Source organism: Podarcis pityusensis (genome assembly GCF_964106645.2).
Source record: "Podarcis pityusensis genome assembly, chromosome: 1".
Lineage (NCBI taxonomy): Eukaryota > Metazoa > Chordata > Lepidosauria > Squamata > Lacertidae > Podarcis > Podarcis pityusensis.
In genome coordinates, this window is record NC_138028.1 from 82,112,071 (window position 1) to 82,135,856 (window position 23,786).

The 23,786-nt window shown below is 45.5% G+C and overlaps 1 protein-coding gene across 3 annotated transcripts; it reads left to right on the plus strand.

The window, feature by feature from the left end:
- Positions 1-1,316: 1,316 nt before the first annotated feature.
- Positions 1,317-21,997, plus strand: SLC19A1 (solute carrier family 19 member 1). 3 transcript variants are annotated; one of them, XR_013990695.1, is made up of 7 exons: positions 1,317-1,492; positions 7,488-7,766; positions 15,989-16,745; positions 18,429-18,621; positions 19,615-19,756; positions 21,303-21,720; positions 21,821-21,997. XR_013990695.1 is itself a non-coding variant. In XM_081021659.1 (6 exons), the coding sequence occupies exons 2-6, from the start codon at positions 7,590-7,592 to the stop codon at positions 21,474-21,476; spliced, it is 1,443 nt and encodes a 480-aa protein (XP_080877785.1). In that variant the 5' UTR covers positions 1,317-1,492; positions 7,488-7,589; the 3' UTR covers positions 21,477-21,997. The 3 variants fall into 3 exon arrangements, 2 of the variants coding, with proteins under 2 accessions (XP_080877785.1, XP_080877786.1); XM_081021659.1 differs by having other exon boundaries at positions 21,303-21,997; XM_081021660.1 differs by lacking the exon at positions 1,317-1,492 and adding an exon at positions 4,084-4,216 and having other exon boundaries at positions 21,303-21,997.
- The last annotated feature ends 1,789 nt before the right edge of the window (positions 21,998-23,786 follow it).

Here is a 23,786-nt window from a genome sequence, read left to right on the forward strand (position 1 = left end):
CTGGTGGATAGGTTGGGCGACTTAGAAGAGCGGCAATATGCGAAGTCCTGCCCCCGCCCGCACATTTTGGGGCCAGCTGTTGGTTAGCGGGATGGAGCCGTCCAACGACCTCAGAAGCACAGGCTCATGTGGGGAAACCTCGTGATATGTGAAGGGCTTCCCTTCCAACCGGTCGGATATTCCTAGCAAAGCTGACAGTTCCAGACACAGCATATTCTCTCCTTCGACATATAAATTTTGTAGCTAATAACTGAAGAGAGATGAGCAGGGATGGAGGACTTGACCTCAGCCCGCCTGAAACTCTGAGGGAACCAGATAGCGCAGGCAGACCAAGGCTTCCCAAGCCGCGGCCTGCTTCATTCAGGTGGTCCGCGAACCGCCCGTGGAATTGTGATCGAAATTGACAGGAGGCAGCGCATTAAGTACCCACATTGATTTTTAATTGCGTTTCGTGGCTTCTTGCGTTGCATTTCAGTTTGAATTGTGTGGGATTCAGCTTGTGAGAGGCAAAATAGAGATGCAGAAGAAAGCAAGAAAGCGATATACAATATTTAAAAGCATATACAATTGCTACAGCGGGCCAAAAAAACCATTCCGTGCTCCACCAGATCCCTCAGCAATTTATAATTTACGCGAAGCTAGATGACGTTTGTGTAAGGCAGCGTCGTGTGTCCCTAAGAGCGCCAAGCAACCTCTGGGGATTTGAGCGGCCTCAGGAAGAGGGCATAGGATTGCACCAGGAGCTGAGGGACAGATAACCCCCGGGAATAAGGGTTGCCTAAGGGCAAAGGAGATGGGGCTCCCGCGCCCTCGACAGGCGAGGGAATTGCAGCAGCTGCGACCGTGCGAGCGACACCGGAGGAAACTTCCGCTTCTGCAGTCATTAAAGGCGAAGGAGGAGCAACCGTATTCCGCAGCAGGTGTCAGCCCGGACCCACCAGCAATGAGCGGGATTTCCAAGCGAGACCCATCGCTTCCCACGCCACTTCGGGCTAAGCATCGCGTTGCAAGCTCAAAACCCGCTAGTTGCTGGCAGACACTGCGAAAAGTTTTCCTGGTCGCTCATATTTTAATGTCGTTCTCGGTGAAGAAAACAGTAACCCCAAGTCGGGCGACTTGACCGGGTTGGGTTTGATTTTTGCAAACGGAAGCAGGCGAGCGCGTGGCTTTGTTGGCGCGTTGTTGCTTATCTGCGGGAACATCTTCCGCCCTCCTTGCATTGTGGGCGCTGTAGTTCCGCGGTGCCTTGCCAAGCGCCGGGGCCTCGTCAGAACTACAGTCCCCAGTAGGCACCGGTCCCTCCCCGCCTCGCCTCTCTCCACGTGCGAGAGGCCGCGGGCGCCTGGGGGAGGGCTCTGCTGCGGGAGGCGCCTGCAGAGCTCCTTCCCCGCGCGGCGCTGTGAGGGTCGCGCGCTGCTCGGGGAGAGGATGGCGGCGAGGTGCTGCTGGCGAGGCGCCTGAATCCGTGCACTGCGAGAGCAAGAGGCAAAAGGTAGGAGAAGGGGCCGGGAGAGCCGGGGGGCGGCGGGCCTGGGGCGGGCGCAGGGACCAGCCTGGTTAGCCAGAGGGAAATGTTTGGGATGCCACCTGGGAGATGCAGGGTCACCAAGGGCTCTGTCCTGCAAAAAACGCAAAACCCCCATGCTCCCTAACTAGGTTCGTCCTGGAAAGAGAAGGGGAACTTGTTGCTCCCACGCTTGCTGCAGTTTTTGATACTCTGTGCAAAGGAGCATAGGTCAGGTGTTTCGTCCACGTTGCTCCTGTGACAAATGTATGTTTTGACACCTGGGAAGCGGTGTATGGGGTAGTAAAACTTGTGGCGGCCACACCTCGCCGCGCGTTTGAGGGGGTGAGTTGTTTTTTTTTTAAAATTAATGTATGCATGCCTTTAAAACGTGTATGCCAGCCGCTCCTTTCCTCTGAAAAAGCTGAAGGTGGCTTATGACAAGGGGTGAAAGTAAACATAGGAGAACGAGATTACGAAAATCTCAGAATACAAAAGCAGATATGAAGCAGCAATTAAAGTAACTGGCCGCCTTCCACCTGTGGAAACAATTCCTTGCAACAAGTTAAAAGCAAAACACACACACACATTTCATGCTCCCAAAGCATTTCTAAACAGGAAGGTTTTAGTGGTAAAGTCTTTCTAAACAAGAAGGTGTTAGTAGTAAATAAATCCTGAAACGGTGCTTGTTTACAGTGCAATCCTAACAATGCTTAGAAGTAAATCCCATTGTGCTTACAAATAGGCTTCCTGGTTTTTAGGATGGCAGCTTTAAACTATGGAAGATCTGTAACCCATAGTAATATATACCAAACTCTGCTGTTAAGTGGGGAGCGGGGCTCATTTTTAATGACTGCGGCTGTGGAATACAGTACTGGTGTTCTCCTGATGAGCCTACAGACCATTATGTAGTCCTCCAGACCTATGCTTTTTTTGACAATAATTGTTATAAAGTAATGTAGATGGTGATATATTTGGTCAGACTGGACCCCCCCCCCCCGCAGTTGGCACTCCCATACAACTACAACTCCCAAAGCTAAATTAAAAAAATCCCTGTTCATTGGCCCCAAAATAGAGAACTCTTCTAGAGGTTTTTCATCTGAAGCTGGTTGACCACCTATTAGGGATGCTCTAGCATGGGATTTTCTGCATTGAGAGGGTTGGGCTACATGACTTTTAGAAATTCAGCTCTCTGAATCTTGGCCTTTAATTGTACGTAGCAAGCACAATGTACATTCCCCCTCTGCTGAAGAGAATGTGTGCGCACACAAGCAATTGTATGTAAATATTAGTAGGGTTAATTGCTGTAGTTCTCATGACCTGGTAGTGGAGCAGCCGTCTACTGCATTGGTGTTTATAACATTCCAAGGGAATAAGCTGTGCAATAAACCACATGTAACTAGCTGGCTGGCTTGCTTTACATATTTGGGTGAGAGCTGAATGTAATATTACAGCTGCTTAAACTACATCATAGAATACATTCAGAAAATCTCAGGCTGAGCAATTCTAACCAGGTAGATTCTGTTGCATGTCACCCCAATCTCCAAGCAAGATGAGATTCCAGGGGTACCAGGCACTCTTACCAGGGTCTGTGTTTCCTTTTGGGCAGTGAGACACAGTGGAGATTGTGGTGTCTTTATGACAACCTCTATATACCCATATATATCTAACCCTTTATTGAATCCATATTTTTTAGGTGAGTCTTGGCCCCCCCAAAATTTATAGAAATATGTTAGTGTACCTCCTGTGTGAGATAAAACTGCAACCTAGCTGCTTTTCGCCAGGGTTTCTTTTGGGGGGGTGGGGGAGGTGGTGCACCTCAACTTCTCCCAGCCAGTTTATGTGGGGTTAGGATTACAAAAATGTTAGCAGGAGTTGGGAAACTTAATTTTTGAAGGGAATTAATGAAGTATCTTTATAGATATAGCTGAAAAAAGAGCGTAAGTGGGGTGGGGGTGGGGCAGATAAAAGAAACCATCAAAACAAAAAACCTATAGGGGGAAAATCCAGAAGGAGCAAAACAAAACCACATAGTAGCGGGGTCAAGGTATTTTCAAATGAGAATGGAAAAACAATGGCAGATAAAATTGATCTCCTGGAGCAGGGAGTTCTGCATCTTGGCCACCACCAAAGGGAAGGTCTGTTCCCTTTTACATGCCAACCATACTTCTAATGGTGGTGAGATACACAGGAAAGTTTTTTACTCAGGCCTAAGTGGATGGCAGAGTATGGTATTTTGCAGTAAAACCATTTATGTTCCATCCAGCACTTTGAATTTGACCCAGAAACAAATGGGCAACCAACACAGCTGATGTAAGAGAGGAGCCATGGGGGGGGGGGGAGAAGGGTTTACTGAAATTCACAAGCTTACACTATGACCAGTAGAAGTTGGCATAGCCGTGCCATAGCAGTTGTCAGTATAGCAGAACAATAGGCTTGTCCCACCTAATTGTAAAATAAAACGTTATTATGGTATGCGTGCACTATTCCTTTTATTAACTTGTAGGAATGATAATGCTCAGACCTTTAATAACCTTTGATCAAGAATGGTAGTTTTTTTTCATTTCCTTTTATTTCAGGACTATGCATGTGTCGCAGTGGTGTTGTTTTTTTAAATAGTTGCTTATTGAAAGTGATGGTGCTGACTCAAATGAGCATGCAATGGCATGACTCTGCAGACTTTACTCCCCAGTGTTTCAAAGATCAAATAAGGTAACAGCTTGCTATCTTCTTTTACAGAAGGGTTTACTGAAATTCACAAGCTTACACTGTGACCAGTAGAAGTTGGCCCAATAAAATATAGACCTTTTAAGTTTCTGTGGAGTTCTGGGTTTTTTTTTTTTATTTAATTGTAAAATGTGCCTTATTGGAGTTTTACTTTTATTTAATATTTTGGTTTTCTTTTGTCAGTTTTTAATGCCATTTTTACTAGCTGCTGGAGTCTCAGCAAGTGCCCTACCATGAAACTTTATTAGCAATGCAGTTGTTTGTGCGTTTAGTCAGAAATACATCCCACTATGTTCATTTGGACTTGCTTGTGGGTGAGTATGCATAGGGTTGCAGCTTAGACTCATTAAATTGAGACAATACTGTAAATGCCCTCTCAAACACCATGCTAGTATTACATGTTCACTACATTGCGTTGTGTCAGCGTTCTAACATGTAGTGCTTAATTTTTTTAAAAAGACAGCGTCTTATCACTTGGACACAGACACAGCCAAATTGGGAACCTCCTGGCTTCCTTGGCTATTACATCTCTGTATGTAAGATATTGATGGTGTGTGTGCGTCTTTCTGCGGCACCCCTGTGGAGCCCAGTTATGTCACCCCTTGCCTGCAGAACTGGCAGCCTCTCAACCTTTTTCCGAACATCCTCCCTTGGGAGTCTTCCCTCAGCCTCTTCTCCTCTCCCCTCTCCTTGGAAGGCCTCTGGGCAGCTGCTCCTGCCTCCCTTGGCACCTGAGCGGCCTGCCCACCCACCGAAAACTGCTCAGGAGGGTCAGCTAGCAGGGGTGGAGAGAGAGAGAAGGGAGATGCTTGGACAATCACATTAGCATGACATTTAATTCCACCCATTGCATTAATCAGTGGGTGACCAAGTTCCACTGGGACTTGCCCACCCTGCTCCCAGGAAGAACATCACAGTGAGGGGGAGACCAGCCTGGCACCATCTGCTTGCTGGCCAAGGAAGGAGCAGCTGCAATAGGTTTTTCCCCTTGCCTCCCTGGCAGAAAGAGCCTTTGCTACAAATGCTAGTTGCCTTGCAAGGGTAAAGGATACCTGCGACCCATCTATTGGTCAGAGGCACAAGAGCCACCAGTTGCTATTAAGGCAAGAACTCCTGCAGGGGAATGTCATCCTGGGATTGAGAGCTGGATACAAATGCCCACTTCTAGCTCACGACTTTATTGTGGCCGATAGAAAGGAGATCTCTCCCTCTCCCTCTCCCTCTCCCTCTCCCTCTCCCTCTCCCTCTCCCTCTCTTTCTTCCTTCCATTTCCCTTTGCTCATTTGATTGTTTAGTTTGTAAGGCTGATCTTTCATTTCTTTAATTGATGTAAGTTGCTTTGGAAGGCAATAACTGTCAAAAATTAGTACATTATAAGAAACTAAAGATTGAAAATTGAATGTTTAATGAGCTAAATGTGAACCTGTTGATCCTGAAAGCCAAGAGGAGGTAATACCAGCTGATCAATTATAGGGGGTTGCCTATAACCAGTGGGCCTGTGGGCCAGATTTTTCTCAGCATAGTGTTTCAGAACACAACAGCTGTCATAGAAGTTCAGTATCCTTTGAATAATAAGGATGTTAAAACAGCCTGAATGTGATGTTGCGGGGGGGGGGGTTGCTAGTAGAAACTAGCAAATATTATTTATTTAAGTTTTTTATGTCCCATTTCCCCCATTTTACTGGTGAAAGCCAGCTTGCAAATAAGGTAGGGTTGCCATATTTCAAAAAGTGAAAATCCGGACAGAAAAGTTGTGGTGTTGTTGTTGTTTTGCCCAAAGTTGTTGAGTGTTTGGCAACTGTAAATAAGGACAATATCCATATTACAATTGGAGGAAGAAAAGCATCAAATATTGTAAAACTACAACGACAACCCCACCCTAAAGCAGCAGAAGAAATTCTCCTGAAGAAGTGTAGGAGAATAGCAGCAACTCCACCGGAGTGAGTGATATTGATTAGACACCAGGCAGGCATCTCTGGAGAGCGTGTTCCAAAGGTGTTGAGCCACCAGGAAGAAGGTCCCGTCTCTGGTACTTCCATCTGCTTCGTTGATGATTGTTCACTGGGCGGGGGGGTGTATGGAGTTGTTGCAGAGAGAACAACTTAGAGAAGGGTGTCTTATGTTAGTCTAAATGATTGAATGTGCACATATGAGAGATGCTGGACTTGTGGATAGGCTGGCCCCAGGCATGTGGGATTTTATGGACTGCCCCAAACCAGCACTTTGGCCAGTTTGGTTCAGTGCAAATTGTGGGAACATTGGAAGCTGCCTTATACTCAATCAGACCATCGGTCCATCCAGCTCAGTTGCATTGTCTTCCTTGTCTGATGATGGCTGTCCAGGGTTTTCAGGTCTCTCTTACAGTTCCGGCATAGTATGCTCATATATATCTATATATATCTATACACATACACTTTATCTGGCCTTTATACTGTATCTCAGGGTGGGTAACAGTAATTCAGGAAAACAACCAAAACAGAATGAGGCCATAAAACACATACATAAGATCATTCATTTCCACACTGCTGAATGAATTCCAGTCATGTATCAAATGCTTGCATGGCCAGCCATGTTTCATTGCACTGAAGCCCCCCGTTCAGAGCCTCTTCACAACCACTTGAACCAGCTGAAAAACCCAATTGGTCTTGAAAAGTAATTTCATGTATGATGCATTCCAGTCTAACCTGGTTAGTAGTTAATCATAAGTATTAACCACTGTTATTGCCACTTATTCCTTATTCAGAGCCTGTGTGTTACAGCAGCGGCAGTGTTAGATTTGTATGGCTGGCAAACTTGGTTCTTATCCTTGCTCAGTTACGATGTGACCAAGGTGTCCTTTGGGTATTTCTCAGCCCACCTACCTCGCAGGGCTGTTGTGAGCCTTAAAGAAACCTCTGTTCTAAGCTGCTTGGAGTAAAAGAGTAGAAAACAAGAGGGATGATGCCAGTATTTACCGTTCATTGCTTCCAAATGTATCAGTCCAGCTGAATAAACTCTGCTTCAGCATTTCTTGGTTTTTTGAAGTTCTAATCTGGCAGCCTTCAAGCATTCAGTTGAAATGGTCACAGGCACCATGTGGAAGTGGACTTAAAAGGCATTGCAGTGGCAGCAGGGGGGCGGGAACCAGAGTGTTGTTTGTTCTCTTAGATTTGTAGCTACAAAATTAACTAAATTCCTAGCCAGATGATGGGGGTATTAGTTTGCAGTGTTCCAACTAGGAAATTTGACGTGGTGCCAAACTCTCCTTTTTCTGCAGACACACCTATGCGTGCTGGAGGCTTTTCTGTGGCCAAGGGACAGGGATGCTGTGAAAAGAGCTCCTCTCTCCTACAACTGATTGAGACAACGTGGGCGAGCCATGTCTGCTGAGGCCGAAAACCCCGAAAAGCAACCCCCCGACCCACCCCCGGACCCACGCTGGAAGCTCCTTGTGTTCTACCTCTGTTTCTATGGCTTCATGAACCAGATCAGACCTGGAGAGAGCTTCATCACCCCCTACCTGTTGGGGTCGGAGAAGAACTTCACAAAGGAAGAGGTGAGCTCAGAGGAGAGTTGCAGAAGGCCAAAGGGAGCCCTGGCGCATGAACGGAGCAAGTTTTCCTGAGTAGCTCCTGGTCTGGGGCAGTAGGCTAGGGATGGCTGCTTCTCCATCCCCATAACCTTCCTGTGTGTGCTGGTGGGAAAATTGAGAGGTGGAAGTGGATCAGTGGGTGGCCCATGGGGAGGAGAGGGGTGGCTGGGATGTGCAGAAGACAGGTGGGCATAGGCCTCCTGCCGTGCAGCTACACATTAGGAGACACGTCCAAACATTGAGGGCTTATCCACACTTACCTTTCCCCAGCTCTTTCCAGCCACGGCCTGCGATTTAAAGCTCTGTGTCAGAGCACTTTTTTCCTTCTTCATAGCTTTCCCCATGGAAACCTGCTCTTTAAAGCTCTATTGGAGCAAACAGCAATTGGAGGAAAACCCAAATAGACGTTTACTCCAATTCAGCTTTAAAGAGCAGGTTTTTGCAGTGAAAGCTTGGGGCAAAACAACAAAAGGTCAGTGTGGATAAGCCCTGAGCTATCAGCAGCACAGACTGGCTTGGGAGATGGTGGGCTCTCGTTTGCTTGAGGTATTTAAGCAGAGGCTGGATGACCAGCTCAGGGATGTTGAGGCTGCATCCTGCATTGTAGAGCCTACGCTTAGTAGAGTGTCTGACAAAGTAACCTTCACTGTCCTTTCCAGTACCGTAATTCTGTGATTCTGGACATGAAAGGTAGTGAGAGAAGAGGCTTGTGCTGAGCCAGTGCCAGCGTGTGCAGCCCTTGCCATGCAGCATTGCATGCCCGATGGGAAATGGATTGTGCTTCACGTAGTTAATAAAGTAATGAAAATCACTGGGAAAGTGTTTTATCATTTGGTCACAGTGCTGCAGGGTGCCAATGTGCTTCTTTTTTTCATTAAATGCAACCAAAAAGAACTTCATCCTGTTGCCTGCTTACCTGTTGCCTGTTTAACAGGTTGAGTTTGTAAGTGAATTGTTCAGCTGGGTTAGCTAAGTAAGCATCTGAATTGTCTGTTCACTGTGAACTGTTGTAACAATGTAAGATCTTTTTGCCCAGGAAGGAAGCAACGTGTTGAAATGCATTGGGCTCTCTCTCTCTCTCTCTCTCTCTCTCTCTCTCTCTCTCTCTCTTCAAATGCTGCATTGTTTTAAGATTCCCCCTTTGTTGGTCCTTTTCCCGTTCATTCCATCCATCCTTAGTTTTTTTCTTTGCTTTGGATCTAGCACTTTTGGAGGCTGGGTACCTGTGGGATATGTGACACAGCGTTCCTTCCTGCTGGCAGATGGCATCAAAGTGTATCTTTGCCCCTAACTTCAACTAAGGAATTACTCAGCAACTTCAATTTCAACCATGGCCCCCATTTCTTCCACAATCTGCTCCTGGCTATTCTCTAGTAGTTTCAGCAACAAGTGGTGCTCTCTGCCAGGAGACAGAGGGCATCTTGGGAGAGTGCAGCGATAATGAAAAGGAGGAGGGCAGTGAAGTGGTATAAATTGCAGGGCATGTGGATGGCCCTGATTCTCATAAATCTAGTGAAAGCTCTTGCACATCTTATCCAGCTCTCATTGACTTGCTTTGGACACCACACCAAACCATGTTTTCGACACAGTTAGGAACTCAAGCACTCCCTGATCCCATTCATGGCAATTCCCTGCCTCTTTTTCCTGGTTTGAGGAGAGCCATTTAATCCCACCTGGCAAACTGGTTTTCAATCCCAGGGCGAGCTCATACCATAGATGAGTTTTTGGACTAAATGGTGCAAACTACTGTATGCTCTGAACCAGAGTAGGAGGCAGGGGGTCACCATGCAGAACTGGAGGAGAAGGAGGGAGTATGTTAGCACAAGACTCCTGGGACCTCATTCACAATAGGGCAAGCTACCATTTGGCATTACCTCTGAACTGCCCCAATTCTCTGGCTTGATACCTTGGTTGGTAGCCTTGATCTGTCAATAAAACCTCAAGCTTCCAAGACATGCAAACATTTGCTCCTTATCTAGAAGTAACAGGCTAAGGTGCAGGGTTGTTAACTGAAGCTTCTCTCTGAGATAGTGAAAATAAAAAAATCCTTCCAGTAGCACCTTTAAGACCAACTAAGTTAGTTCTTGGTATGAGCTTTCGTGTGCAAGCACACTTCTTCAGATACACGCAAGTGTGCTTGCACACGAAAGCTCATACCAAGAACTAACTTAGTTGGTCTTAAAGGTGCTACTGGAAGGATTTTTTTATTTTGACTATGGCAGACCAACACGGCTACCTATCTGTATCTGAGATAGTGAAGCACTGTTGACCTGTTACTTCCAGTAAGTAAACATTGGGACTGTCCAGGGCTCATGAATAGAGCCAAACCTCCTTGTGTGTGTGACTTGAACAGAATTTCAGGGAGAGGGTTCCACAGCAAGGAAGTATACGTTTCTGCTCAAAGGAGATGGGGGTACTGCCATTCTTCCTCAAGTGACTTTTGAGGATGAATACACCCTGGGGACTTTATTCCACTCAGTTACAATTACAGTCAGAACTATCATTTTTGCTGGAGGATAATTGGTGCGTGTGGACTGTGGAGGTGGTGAAGAGAGGGGAGATTTGAGGGTGTGATTTACAAAGTAAAGAACTGAACATTACCAGGTAGTAAATGCCTAACAAGGAATCAAACTGAGTATTAGAACATTAATTTGATATAAACGTTTTAGTATTTGCTTTTTCTACTGATGTCTCATTTAAAAACGACAAATGGATCTAATCACAGATTTCAATATTACAAAAAGCCACATGCTGAAATCATTATCTTGGGAATCATCCTATTGCGCAAAAGAAAAATAGCAAGTATTTCTGAGTCTCGTCAGTTTTCAGCAGAGAGTTCACCATATGTTTGAGTCTTTTCCATTCAAATCATTGGGATTTTTAAAATCAGATCATGCCCCAACCTTCTTAGGCCCACATAAAAAATTGCAAATTTAATAAATTGCCATTGGCACCACAGAATTCCAGTTTCACGGAAGAAAAATGGGCAAAGCTTGTGCATCCCCCCCCCAAAAAATACAATAGGCAAAGCAGCTGCAGAAACTCCAAAGCAGGCAAAAAAAAAAAAAAAAAAAAGCAGGCAACACCTCCCAAATATAGGCAAAATCCACATACCCCAAACAAATGAAAAGTGGACAAAACATCTCTCAAACACTTCCCCCCTCCAAAAAAAATCAGTTAAAGCACACAACCAAACCAAAGATCATGCCAAACACCCCCTACGTCATGCACAGAGGCATTCTGGGGACATTTAAGTCAGAAGGTGAAGTGTCTAGATGGCCTGCAAAGTGCTTTCCACTTTCGCTCAGTGCCACTTTCGCTCATGTGGAAAATAATTATCCTCAAATTGAAAAACTGAAAAGGGTGAGAATCTTGGTGGGTACCAAGGGAGTTTTGAGAGTGCCGTGGTGCTTATGGGAGGACGCCAACCCTAATGCATTGGAAGACCCACTGCCATGACAGATACAGAAATACAGATCATACTCAGGGAAGGCTGAAGTTCCCCCTGCTTAATTTAATGCTACACTCAGTTTCAATTGTTCGTTTTGTACAGTTGCAATTTTAGTACTATTATTTTCCCTTGGTCTTTCCAAATAATGATATAAAAATGTCTGTGCTGGTGACCTCCCACATTTTTCAAAGAGTAAATATTCTAAACTTATTGTAAACTTACATTTTTTATTATTTTTTTGTTCATGTTTTGGACATAATAAATGAATTAAAAATGCTTTCAGTTGGCTAATCTGTCCACTAGCCAACAGCGCTTCTGCTTTTTTTTTTTAAATCTAGCAATTAAAAAAGCACCCTTCACAAAGGTTGTATGAATTTCTCTGTTATTGGCTTTAAGGGGGAGGGGAGAAGTCTGTATTCCACCCCCCCTCCAATTCTGAGAACTCTGAACTGCCTTACAGAATATGCGTTGGGATTGCAACAGCCTTGCTGAACTTAACTCTCTGACCTGCTAACCTAATTTCCTTGTGGTTTATGTTTAAACCATCTATCTCTCCCTTTAGCAATGAATAATTTCTATTTTCTGTCCTCAGATGCTTCTCTGGGACATGGGGCAGCTCTCATCCCACACAGGCCTGGCTGGGAGAGGTGACAGGGAGGCAGCCTGCATACATACATGATCACGTAATTCTGCCTTCCAACTTTGCCCTTTTGGAAGGGCCAAAACTCATAGACATGGTGATTACTGTGTGAGCAGTTTCTTTACATGCTGAAAGGAGGGGCGGGGGGGGGAGACTTAGGCACTCTTTCTCTCGGTTTTTTTGCCCCAACTCATCTCTTAACATTTTTGATGTTCACTGGAGCAATAAACCCTGGCCCGAAAGGAGTCTCCCATTTTCCACATTTGGGGGGGGGGGGGGGCATGGATGGTGTGAAAGCAAGGAAGGCCATTCCATGGCTCTCACTCGAACTTTGTGTATCCTTCCAAGCCTCTCCCAGCCTAAAAGACTAGGAGATTGAAGGAAGGCAGTGGATGACACTGATGCCTTGCTAGTGATAGGCCGAAATAGGTTGAATTCAATGAGGTGGTACTTTGAGACATATTGCTGGACTAGGGTAAAAAATACGGTTCCAGCACATGAGAGTAGACACCGAGCAGTTCCTAGAGCAGGAGGAATTGTGGGGCCACCTCCATAATTATTGCCCCAGAGCAGAGATTTCAACCCTGTGTATTGGCTCAGCCTGTGACCTCTATGTGTTCACATTTCCCAAACTCATTGAACAGAAAACCCAACAGAAACTGCCCATAAATAGACAAGTTATTCAAATTGGCTTAAACTGCGTCCTTTACATTGGCTGAAAATGGAGGGGCAACTGCTTCTTAGTCATTCGTAGCTGGTGCCAGCTTTTCCCAACTCGTATTATCTCCCCAGTTCCTCTTCTAACTCTTCTTACTTTTTCTTTTTAGTGGAGTTGTCTCTTTTCCCCATTGGTTCTGCTCCTCGTTTTGTTTGATGTATGTTCCTCTCCTCCCCTTGCTTGCCTTTTCACCCATTAACCAGGCCTGCCATCTTCTGACCCTGAAACTGCTTCTGTGTAGAATGGAAGGTTACACTGGAGTGGGGGGCTCTAAGAAGGTCTGGCAAGGGAGGGTCTGCTAAGTGCTTGGATGACAGGCCACCTGGCACCCCTATGTATCTCTACGATGAAAGAAAGGTGCAGTATAATAAATGGACTATATAAGCCAACAATTTCTGTGCAGCCCTCTCAGGATCTAGGACTAGCTGCCTTACAGATTTCAATATGAAGATAATAGATGCTCCTATAGAGCAAGCCCATGCACTTTAAAAAGAAGAACTGTGGTCAGGATTGCAGATTTGCCTTCAAAATATAGCAAAACAGTCGGGATGGCTCAAGTGTTAACTAAGGATTTGTGGATTTTCTCCCAGGCACACCAATTTATGTGCAAATTATGTGTAAACCATACACAAATGCCTGCAGTTTTATGGTCTGGGTAGCATTTAAAGCAAAACTTGACAGGGTGGTTGTGCCAAATGTTCCTTGTGGCACCCATCATAATGTTTTGTCTCTCCTGACGGGGCAAGTGAATTTAACCTTCCGCGAGTCCTGTTCACGAGGCTGTCCCTTCCGCACCTCCCCCCACTCATTGGGAGAAAGCTTTATTTATTTTTTTGGTCTGTGTCCTAGCAGGGCAGCTCTGGCCAAGGATCAGAGTCCCTCCTGCTGATTTGTTTCCATGGCTAGAAAACAGCAAGTTCCAATCAAAAGAGGCTAGAAGAAGCTTAGCTGACCTCCTTAGCAAGGGACCTCGAAGGGGGGTGGTCTGCTTTTGGGCTCCCAACGAAAGAAGGCGCTCGAGATGTTTTGTTTTTGCAAGACCAAATATTTGTAATTAGGCGACTGTGATCAGCAGGTGCCTTTCCAGAAATTGAGGGCCCCCCAGGACATTTTGCACAGTTTAGCAGATTTGAGTGTCACCAGCACCTCGCCTTCCTTGAACCAGCACACAGTGCTGTACTTGTATTAGTATGCTTGCCTGCTCTGTGCCCTGTGTAAAGTGTTCTCAGTGCATTGCAAAATGATACCGGAAAACAGGTGATCAAAATAGTGCAGGGTTATGACTCCCAAAGTTAGTTGCAGTGAGAGCCTCTCCTAATTTAAAAGCGGTCATGGTTAAGGAAAGCCAGTTAATCCAAAAGGAGGTTAGCAACACATTCTGGCTGAGGTTGAACTCCCTCTAAAGAACCAAGTTTGCAGGCTGCGGGGCCTGTCCAGACACTATACAAATCAATCTGTGGAAGGACAGCCAGCAGTGGCTAGGAGTGCCCTTACCAGCTTTGGCTGTTACAGCAGCCGAAGACCCTCTCTTAGTGTGACAAATCTTGCCTCAGTTACCCATGCACTGGTTACCTCCAAACTAGACTACTGCAATGGGTTTTAGGTAGGGCTTCCTTTGAAGATTGTTTGGGAACTTCAAGTAGTGCTAAATGCCAGCTGCCCAGATGTTAGTTGGGATAAAGCAATCAGAACATTTTGCTTCAGTATTATATCAGCTGCACTGGCTGCCAGTTTGTTTCCAGGCCCAATTCAAAGAGCTAGTTAAAATTAAGTTTCTTGAAGGACCATCTGTGCCCATATGTACCTGCCTTGGACCTTCCTATTGACCTCAGTTCATAGATCTATCAGTGGGTAAATTAGATTGGCAGCACATGTGATAGGGATTTCTTTTTTGTGGTGTGCTCCTGTTTAAGAAACTCCCTTCCCCAAGGCTTTTATTCTACTCCCTGCTTTTTTAAAATTGTATTTATTTTATTTTAAGCCCAAATGTCTAAGACAAGCTGGAGTGACTGGCATCTTGTGCCAGTAATGAGGGGCTTAGCTGTAGTGCATCTGTGCTATTTGTCGCTCTTGTTTTGTATTTATGAGTTAAATATTTATTGATTTTAATTGCATGGTTAATAAAGTTTTTTTGTACTGCTTTGACTTATTATTCTAAGCTGTTTTGGGCAACACAGAAATAGCTTACATATATCAGTAAAAATGGCTGAGCCAACAGTAACAAGTCACCTAGGACAATTCACCCTTGCCTGCCTTCAGCAAGCAAGTAAAGGAAGCTTCACTGTGAACCATGGACTACTTAGTAATGCCTAGGTGGCTTGGTAAACTGACCCGGTCATAAAGTTATTATTACAGTAAAATGTCAGGTCATGTATTTTGGAAGATGGAATATAGGTCAGAGCGATTACAGCTTGATGAACCATAGAATTCCATGTGGGTTTGCTGACTAAGGTTAGTAGTGAGAGCATACAAAGTACTGAGTGTGCTTTTCCAGACAGAGTTTGGATGTATTAACTTGGAGTTTAAAAAATTTAACATTGTGTCTGACGGCAGAACGCTGTGCATGCAGATTAAAGCCACCATTTCTTCAGCTGTTCCAGGCTCTCACTTAAAGAGTGACTTGGAAGATCTACAACATGGGATTTAGAGCATAGTCCTAATAATCATGCCAATCTCATTTCGTAGATATGCAAGCACCGGGGTCAAGGGCCATAGCTCAGTGGTAGAGCATGGTCCCAGTTTCAATCCCTGGCATCTCTTGATAGGACTGGGAAAACCTGTGGCTCTCTAGGTTTTGTTGGACTAGAACGCCCATAATCCCAGACCGTTGGTCATTAGCTGCCCTTCTCTGGTGCAGACAACTACTGAACTAGATGGGCTCGATATAAGGAAGTTTCCTATGTGGGGTTGCTTTTGGAGTTCCCATCAGTGCAATCACTTTGGGTGGCGTTGGGGGCTTAGCTTGTGGAGATTGGGCCATATTGCACTTGTGGACCCTTGGATTATGGCAGAACACACACAACACAAAATCTAGACTGCTGTCTCTTGTATTAGCCTCTTGCATACACACTGGGGTGGTTGTGTTGAAGCCTCATTGATTTACCATGTGCTGTTGCTTTAAGAGGTGGCATATAAGGCCTCTGCACATCTTGCTCAGCAAAAGAAATGTAGGAAGAGAGCTCCAAATCAGTGGTTGAGGGAGAAGAGGGATTAGGTTGTTTGACTACAAGTATAATGAGAATCTTTGTTCCTAACATCTGGGATTCTCAAACCCATCTTTGGGTTGGCATCACTTGGGGCTTTGAGGGGCAGCGTGTACATAGTTTTGTTGTTTGCTGTTGGAAGGCGTTGGAATTGCTTTGGTTTCTCTCTCGCAGGTAACCAATGAAATCACACCTGTGCTGTCCTACTCATACATGGCTGTCTTGGTGCCCATCTTCCTGTTGACCGACTACCTGCGGTACAAGCCGGTGCTGGTGCTGCAGAGTCTGAGCCACATTGCCATCTGGCTGCTGCTGATCTTCGGGACCAGCATCCTTGCCATGCAGTTCATGGAATTCTTCTACGGCATCACCATGGCGGCGCGGGTGGCCTACTCCTCGTACATCTTCTCCCTGGTCACCCCTTCGCGCTACCAGCGCATGGCTAGCTATTCCCGCACCTCGGTCCTCATGGGAGTCTTCGCCAGCTCCGTGCTGGGGCAGCTCTGTGTCACAGTGGGGGGCACCACCTTCACGACCCTGAATTACATATCCCTGGGCTTCATGTCCTTTGGGCTGCTGCTGACGCTCTTCCTGGAACGCCCCAAGCGCAGCCTCTTCTTCAACAGGAGTGAGCCTGTGTGCAATGGCACCTCGCCCTCTGAGCTGGACAAAATGAACGCTGGGGCCGGGGATCCAGCGTGGCACAAGGCCCCCACCTGGAAGAACATGGTCTTTTTCCGGATGTTAAAGGAGCTGGCGGCATTTATACGGCTGCCGCAGTTAAGACTTTGGTCCCTTTGGTGGATATTCAATTCTGCTGGCTACTACCTAATACTCTATTATGTGCAGATTTTGTGGAATGAGATATATCCCACAAGAGACAACAGGAAAATCTACAACGGAGCTGTGGAAGCTGCTTCAACGCTCCTCGGTATATAGATCCTCCCCCACTTCCCGTTTGAGCTTGATTATAACCCCACCCCACCCCTTTCTCTCTCTGCTTTATGCCCCAAATATGAATTCAGAGCACCTAGCAGAGTCTCCTAGACCATGGTCCTAAAGTACCATATTTTTCCATCTATAAGACGCCCCCATGTATAAGATGTCCCGTATTTTTGGGGACTCAGATTTAAGAAAATGGGGGGAGATGGCTCAGATTATAAGATGCCCCCTAATTTTTGACATTCTTCTTTAGGAAAAAACCTAGTCTTATACACAGAAAATACGGTACATTCATGCAGAGGCAATTTCTGCTAAAATGACTTGGGTTTAAAGCAACTTCAGGTGATGCACCTCAGGGATCTCCCTGCATGGAGAATCTAGGCCAACCATTCCACTAACCTTCCCCAACCGGGTGCTTGCAAGGTTGGTCTACAAGCATGCATTATTGTGTGCTAAAGCTCAGGAATAATGTGCATGCTCTGCATGCAGGTGGGTATAAGCTCAGTATTTGCCATCTCCAGCCAAAAGGGATCGTAGGGTCACTGTCAACCAGAACAGGGAGCAGATGCAGTAGTGGCTACACCTAAGAACTTGATCAGTCTGGTGCCAGCAAGGAAGCTGTGCTTGGAAAGAGCACTGGCTTTCCCGAGTTGCCTCTCATCTCTCTGGGTTTTACACTGCAGTTTCCCAGCTGGCAGCATGTTTTGAAACATCCTGTTAAGAGTTTTACTCTTTTCTCACACCCAGAATGGTGGTTTCATTTGCATCATCCTAAAAACCATGCTAGAACTGTGGTGTATACTTGGATGCATTGCATCTCTGGTGCAAAAAGGCTGATGCCCATTATAGGAAATCTATAAATTATGTTGAAAGTGACCCACCCCTTACCTTTACAGCTGGATCCAGAGCAACTTGGTTACTAAACATTTTTAAGGGCTTGTCTCAGGACAAGTTTCCCCCCTACTTCTGTGAGAGTTGCACTTTATGAATCTGAATCCCAGTCAGTATTGTCCAAAAAACAAAACCTTGCTTGCTAAATCCAACTAGGAAGGGCAAAAATTCCTCTCCCCATGTACTTTTCATTGCAGAACTGACCTAGAAATAACTTGCTGCATAGTCCTTCTAGGGCAGGGCAGGGGAACCTGTAGCCCTCCAGATGTTTGAACTTCTGGCTGGGGCAAATTCCAGCAACATCTGGAGTGCCATCATCTCCCCCCCTTCCCGCCGTTCTAGGACATATTTTTTTTGTCGTTTGTATGGTATGTCCCCATTTTTCAGCTGCTCAGCTGTATACAGTTTTATTCCTGCAAACAAACAAAAAACTGTCCAGAACATAAAATATTCCAAGAAATTATTGGGGATGCTTTGGGTTTTTTTAGTCATTGTGTGCATGTTTGTATCCTAGTGTAAAGTGTTGGGTTAAAAATGTCTGAAACAAAAGGTGTTCAGGGAAGCAAAGGCAAGTGCCCAAAGAGAAATTTCTTCCTCAATTACCTTGGGCTTAAAATAATCTCCTTGGATATTTGGGGTAGAAATTGTCCCTTGGGTTTTTCCAAACAATGACTGTTCTGCTGTGCCCCTTGTTGCAAGTGCCGCTTTGGAGAGTGGAGGCCTTGCTGTCCATACCTGGTCCTCTCATCCATATCTTGACAACATGTATGTTTCTTTGCAGGTGCCATCACCTCCTTTGCTGCAGGCTACGTGAAGATCCGTTGGACGCTGTGGTCAGAGCTTGTGATTGGTTTAGTGACAGCATTCCAGGCAGGCCTCCTTTTGCTGATGAACACTACTGCCAACATCTGGCTCTGCTACGTGGCTTACATCCTCTTCAGGGGCTCCTACCAGTTCCTTGTGCCTATAGCCATGTGAGTGGTGAGAACAACTTGATGACTAGGCCTCCATTAGTCACGCTGGTGGTGAGGAACATAAAGATTATTATATCCATCATTACCTGGATATATATCGTCATTCTCACTCTTTTCAACATGCAAAAAGATGTGGGGGGTTTTTTGCATGCATACCCCAATATATAGTAGACCAAATTAGCTTTCTAGTATCTGCTTTGCTAAAGGAGGGATTGTAATGCCAATAAATATCCCCCCACCCTTGTAAGGATGCCAAGAATAACCTTTTGGTCCCAGGGTAGATATGTTGTTGAAGGCTTTTAGTATTCAGCCTAGGTTAACAAGCTACGGTGATTGCTGCTGATGTTCTGAATGATATTAGCTAATTTGTTGGAAGTGCTAAGGCGGGGATGGTAAACTAAATACAAAGAACTGGATTAGGCAGTCTTTAGCACTCTTCCAGGCCAGCAACTGTATGCCTTTAACCATTGGATATTTCACTAACATCAGTGATAAAAGTATTACAGCTTCCCAAACTCTCCTCTTGGTGTAAACACTCCCAAGCTGCCTTCTAAGGCCAACACAAAATAACCAGCATTAGCCCTATCTCTGTGCCATCTTTGGCTTGTAAGTAAAAATGCATTGATCTTTGGGAGTGCCTTGTTTGTCGGTGATGCTGCAGCACACCATCTGTGGCTGTGGTCCTGGGATGGAGAACCTGTGGCCCTCCCTGTGGGACTCCCAAAGTTATCACAGGGATAACTGGCTTGGCCAAGAATTCATAGCAATGTCACCTTTTGTCAGTATTGGGACTGTGAACTATCATCAGCCCCAGGGAGCATAGCCAGTGGTCTGGGATCATAGGAGCTGTAGTCCTTCATTGTCTGGAGGGCCACAGGCTGGCCACCCTTGCCCTGAGCCATAAAGCGACCCTCCCTTTTGTCCTTGGTGCCTTTTCAGTGCTTGCCAGCAGAACTGACCTGCCTTCCTCTCTTTCTCTCGCTTTGACTGAAGTTTCCAGATTGCAGCTTCCCTGTCCAAAGAGCTCTGTGCCCTGGTGTTTGGAATCAACACTTTTCTCGCCACAGTTCTCAAGACTGTCATCACCATCATCATAACAGATAAGAGAGGTCTGGGTCTCTCAATCCACCCTCAGGTAAGAAGCACAAGTTACACTGAGGCTTGCAGTAGTGGGCTTTTGACCAGTCCTAGCTGCCTTTGGGGCTTACTTTGTAGGTTCCTCCTATAGAAGGAGGTCCTTTGAATAATCTGGTGAACCACATAGTGGGAACTCAAAGAGACTTATTTGTGGTGGATCCTCTTGCCTTGCTTGGACCACTTTTGGCTGTTGACCCCATTCTATGTATTGCCCATCATGTTCTGGAGTGGAAGCAGGGCTGGCAAAAACCAAAAGGCATGTAAGCCAAGAAAAATAGAACTTCTGTTCTTTATCTTGCTTATTTATTTATGTTAAGAGACGTATGCCCTTGCTTTGGGTAAGTTTCTAGGGTGGCTAGGAGTCACTCAGTTCTGTCCTTTCCAAAAAATGTAAGGTTTGTGTGAGAGCCTTAACACAGTGATCCTGAGCACATGCCAAATCACATGATTTCAGTGGAACTTGTTGCCAAGCAAAGTTCTGCTGAGTTTACAGAACTACCCCCTAAGAAGAAGAAGAAGAGTTTGGATTTGATATCCCGCCTTTCACTCCCTTTAAGGAGTCTTAAAGCGGCTAACATTCTCCTTTCCCTTCCTCCCCCACAACAAACACTCTGTGAGGTGAGTGGGGCTGAGAGACTTCAAGGAAGTGTGACTGGCCCAAGGTCACCCAGCAGCTGCATGTGGAGGAGCGGAGACGCAAACCCGGTTCCCCAGATTACAAGACTACCGCTCTTAACCACTACACCACACTGGCTGTAACATGTAAATTGCTACTAATCCTTGCCATTTGCAGATTTCTCTTACATTGTCCTCAACAAAAGCTTCATCCATCCTGCAAGAACCGAGCTTATATTATTATTTTTAAAAAGATGCTGATCTGGAAGCTGCAAATGTAATCTGTTCCCATAAGGGCTGTCATTGCTGGCTCATGGCTGTGGTGGGCTTAATAAAGCCTTGTAATTACCCGCTGCTCATGTGACAAGATAAAAAATGGTGGCAGTGCATTGGAATAGCATGGCAGCAGGATATGCATGTGTATTTAAATCTTCCTTATTGGAAGTAGCGGGCACAGGTTGGAGAAATATTTGGTTGGGTTAGTTCAGGTAGACTTTATCGATGAGGCTGGAGGAAAAGCAGGGTGCCTTTTTTAGCTACAGTTCCAGCTTTATGTATGTCACTGCAAATGAGGTTGGCAGATGCACATCATGTGGAGTTCCTGCTGTCAGAGATGGGATATCATTTTGACTTACGGTAGCTACATAGAACATTCCAGCTCAGATGCTGTGTTCTGGCAAACAGAAAGCAGTGGGGGACAATTGCTGTTATGCCTGTATGTGGGAGCTTGAGGGGAATTTTCACCTGGCTGGCCGCTAGAGTAGATGGACCCCTGATCCAGTGGTGCTCTTCCTGTTCTTTAAGAGTTTCCCTCCTAGCTCTGTTCTGTGCTTCTGTGGGCTGCTGATCATTTCTGATTTTTGAGTGCTTTGGAGGAAAATAAGGCACAGGGCCTCAACACATCATATCTCCCCCTCTCTCTTTTCCAGTTCTACATTTACTTCGGCTATTTCACGCTCCTGACAGTGGTGTATCTTTCTGCATCTGTGTATGTGGCTGTGAAGCATAATGGATGCAGGAAACCTCCAGAGGAAGCACCACCCAAGGAACTCAGCATGCCAGTTGAGGACAGAGGCACAGAGCTGGCTAACTTGGAAGTCTGAGAAAACGGTGGACGGGGAAGAAAAGAGGAGCTGGCCTACCTGCATACTCCCAGCTGGGATGTAACACAGAGAACTCCCATGTTAATCAGCACTTAGAAGCATCTCAGCTTTCCAGAGTATCAGATCACTGCAGAAGGAAAAGGCCTTCCTTAACTTTAGGGCTTGTGCATCAGCAGCATGCAACCAGACGACTGGATTTCCCCCCAGTCTTGGTCATGTGTGTGGCATAGGCTCCTGAGCTCAGGTGAGATTATGGAGACATTTGCCAGTGTTATGGTTGGCACTTGGTAATTTTATGAATGTAGTTTTAAACACTGATAATACTCTGCACACTTTCCCCTCAGCCTTTAAAAGAAGTCAACAGCAAGCAAGATGGATGCAGGTACTTAAAAAAAAAAAAATACAATAGTTTTACTTTTTATAAAACAATCAATTTGTTACCAGTAAATATACTCTGCTGGGAGTTATGGATTGTAAGATTTGTTGAAACTTTCCTCCTAAGAAAATTGAGCTCCTTCTCATATTTGTCTTCAGCGTTATGCTTAAGAAAACAGGACTGAGAGTAAGGCTGCCAACCTAACTCACGTCCTCTCATCCATTTGGGACAGTGAGTGGGAAACACAATGCGCTTTTAACAATCACTTTAGATCCTCTGGAGGAACATAATCCTTGGAAAGTATACACTTGCATTTTGTTCTGACTTGTAAATTCTTGTTCTCTTCCACTTTCCCCACCAAAGACGGCTGATTTTCAAATACCTTCATTGTCGCATACTAATTTATACTGGCCGCAGTAGTATGCTCAGTGGGCATTTGAGAGGTAGGTGGGAGTGATCAGGTCTTTAGCAGAGTCCTGATGACTTTCCAACTAGCTTGGACTTTTCATCTGGTTTTGCCTCCAGGGGCCAGTTCCACGAATCCTGCTAGACCTGTAGGCCATGGGTGGTAAGTCACACAGTGGCTGCTTAACATAAAATGGCGGCCATATGAAAAGGAGCATGGCCACAAAAAGGTGTAGCCGTGCCCCCCCCCATCAGCCCATAGGCACTCGCTTGCTCATGGAAAGCTCTTTGTGATGCTGTTCTGTTCAGAAGGGAAGGTGAAATGTGTGCTGGGAGTACATTCAGTGTAGGAAGACCAAGTCAGTGCAAACAGATATTGAACAGGAAGAGCAAACAGTCTGTTATTGTGTATCGTGGATTTTTCCCCCAGATACCACGCTGGTGGGCCTGTGAGTGCCACACTGGCACTTCCAGCCTAAAAGGCGGTTTTCCCATTCTCCTGGAGCAAATGGAGTCAGGGTTCAGTTCAGGGACGTAGACAGAGCCCTCTGAAATTCCATGCAAATAAACAACAACAAATAACAAGAGGATACTTTCCTTTATTCAGTGCCTTTAGAAAACAGTTTATAGAACACAACACACAACTGACAAAGATATAGAGATCCACAGGCTTTTAAAATTGCATTAAAAATTTCACAAAATACAGTAGACAGTAATAAACTGATTGTGTGACTTGCACAGGCTCCCTCTCCCTCCCTCCCCATCTGGTAATAAAATTTCAGAAAGACAATCAATGAAAGCTAGGTAGAAATTTAGCACCTTGGTTTGTCAAAACAGACTCAAGCGCTCAGACATTAATGTGTTTAAAACAGAACTGATACACAGCAATCATCTGCCTGGCCAAGGCTTCTGGCACTGAAGTGGAAGGGCTGTGATGGAGGGAGAGGTACCAGAAGCTCAGTCACAGTTAAGCCCATAAGCATGGCTTCCTTCACTCTGCATTCAGCTCTAAAATGGCAAAATACTGCTTGCCTACCTGTGCCTGCACACTAACAGACAGTGACTAGTGTGAACTCTAGTCCTTCCCCCTCGAAAATGTCAGCACAGTGCCATTCTGCTCTGATGCGGCAGAAGAAATGCTGGAAAATACAGCTATTAGAAATGGCTTGGTTCTGGTGGTTCCTGCCACAGTGTATTGGGAACAGAGGAGAGAAATGAAAGGGGTCAATACTGGACAGAGATGGTTCTTAATTGCTTAAATTTTGTATTATCTCTTATTTTGGAGCAGTTGCTAATAACAGATTCCAGATCTGAGATATTTAGGAGAACATTCCTGGCTGGAGGATTATAAATCTGATCACCTGCTGCAAACACAGCTCGCTATAGGTCCATCTGTTCTTCAGGGTCTCAGGTAGGACACTTTCACCTCACCTGTTACTTTACAGTGGAGGTGCCAGGACTTGAACCTGGGTCCTTCTGCATGCAAAGCATAGGTTCTGCACCACTGGGCTTTGGTCACACTTCTGATA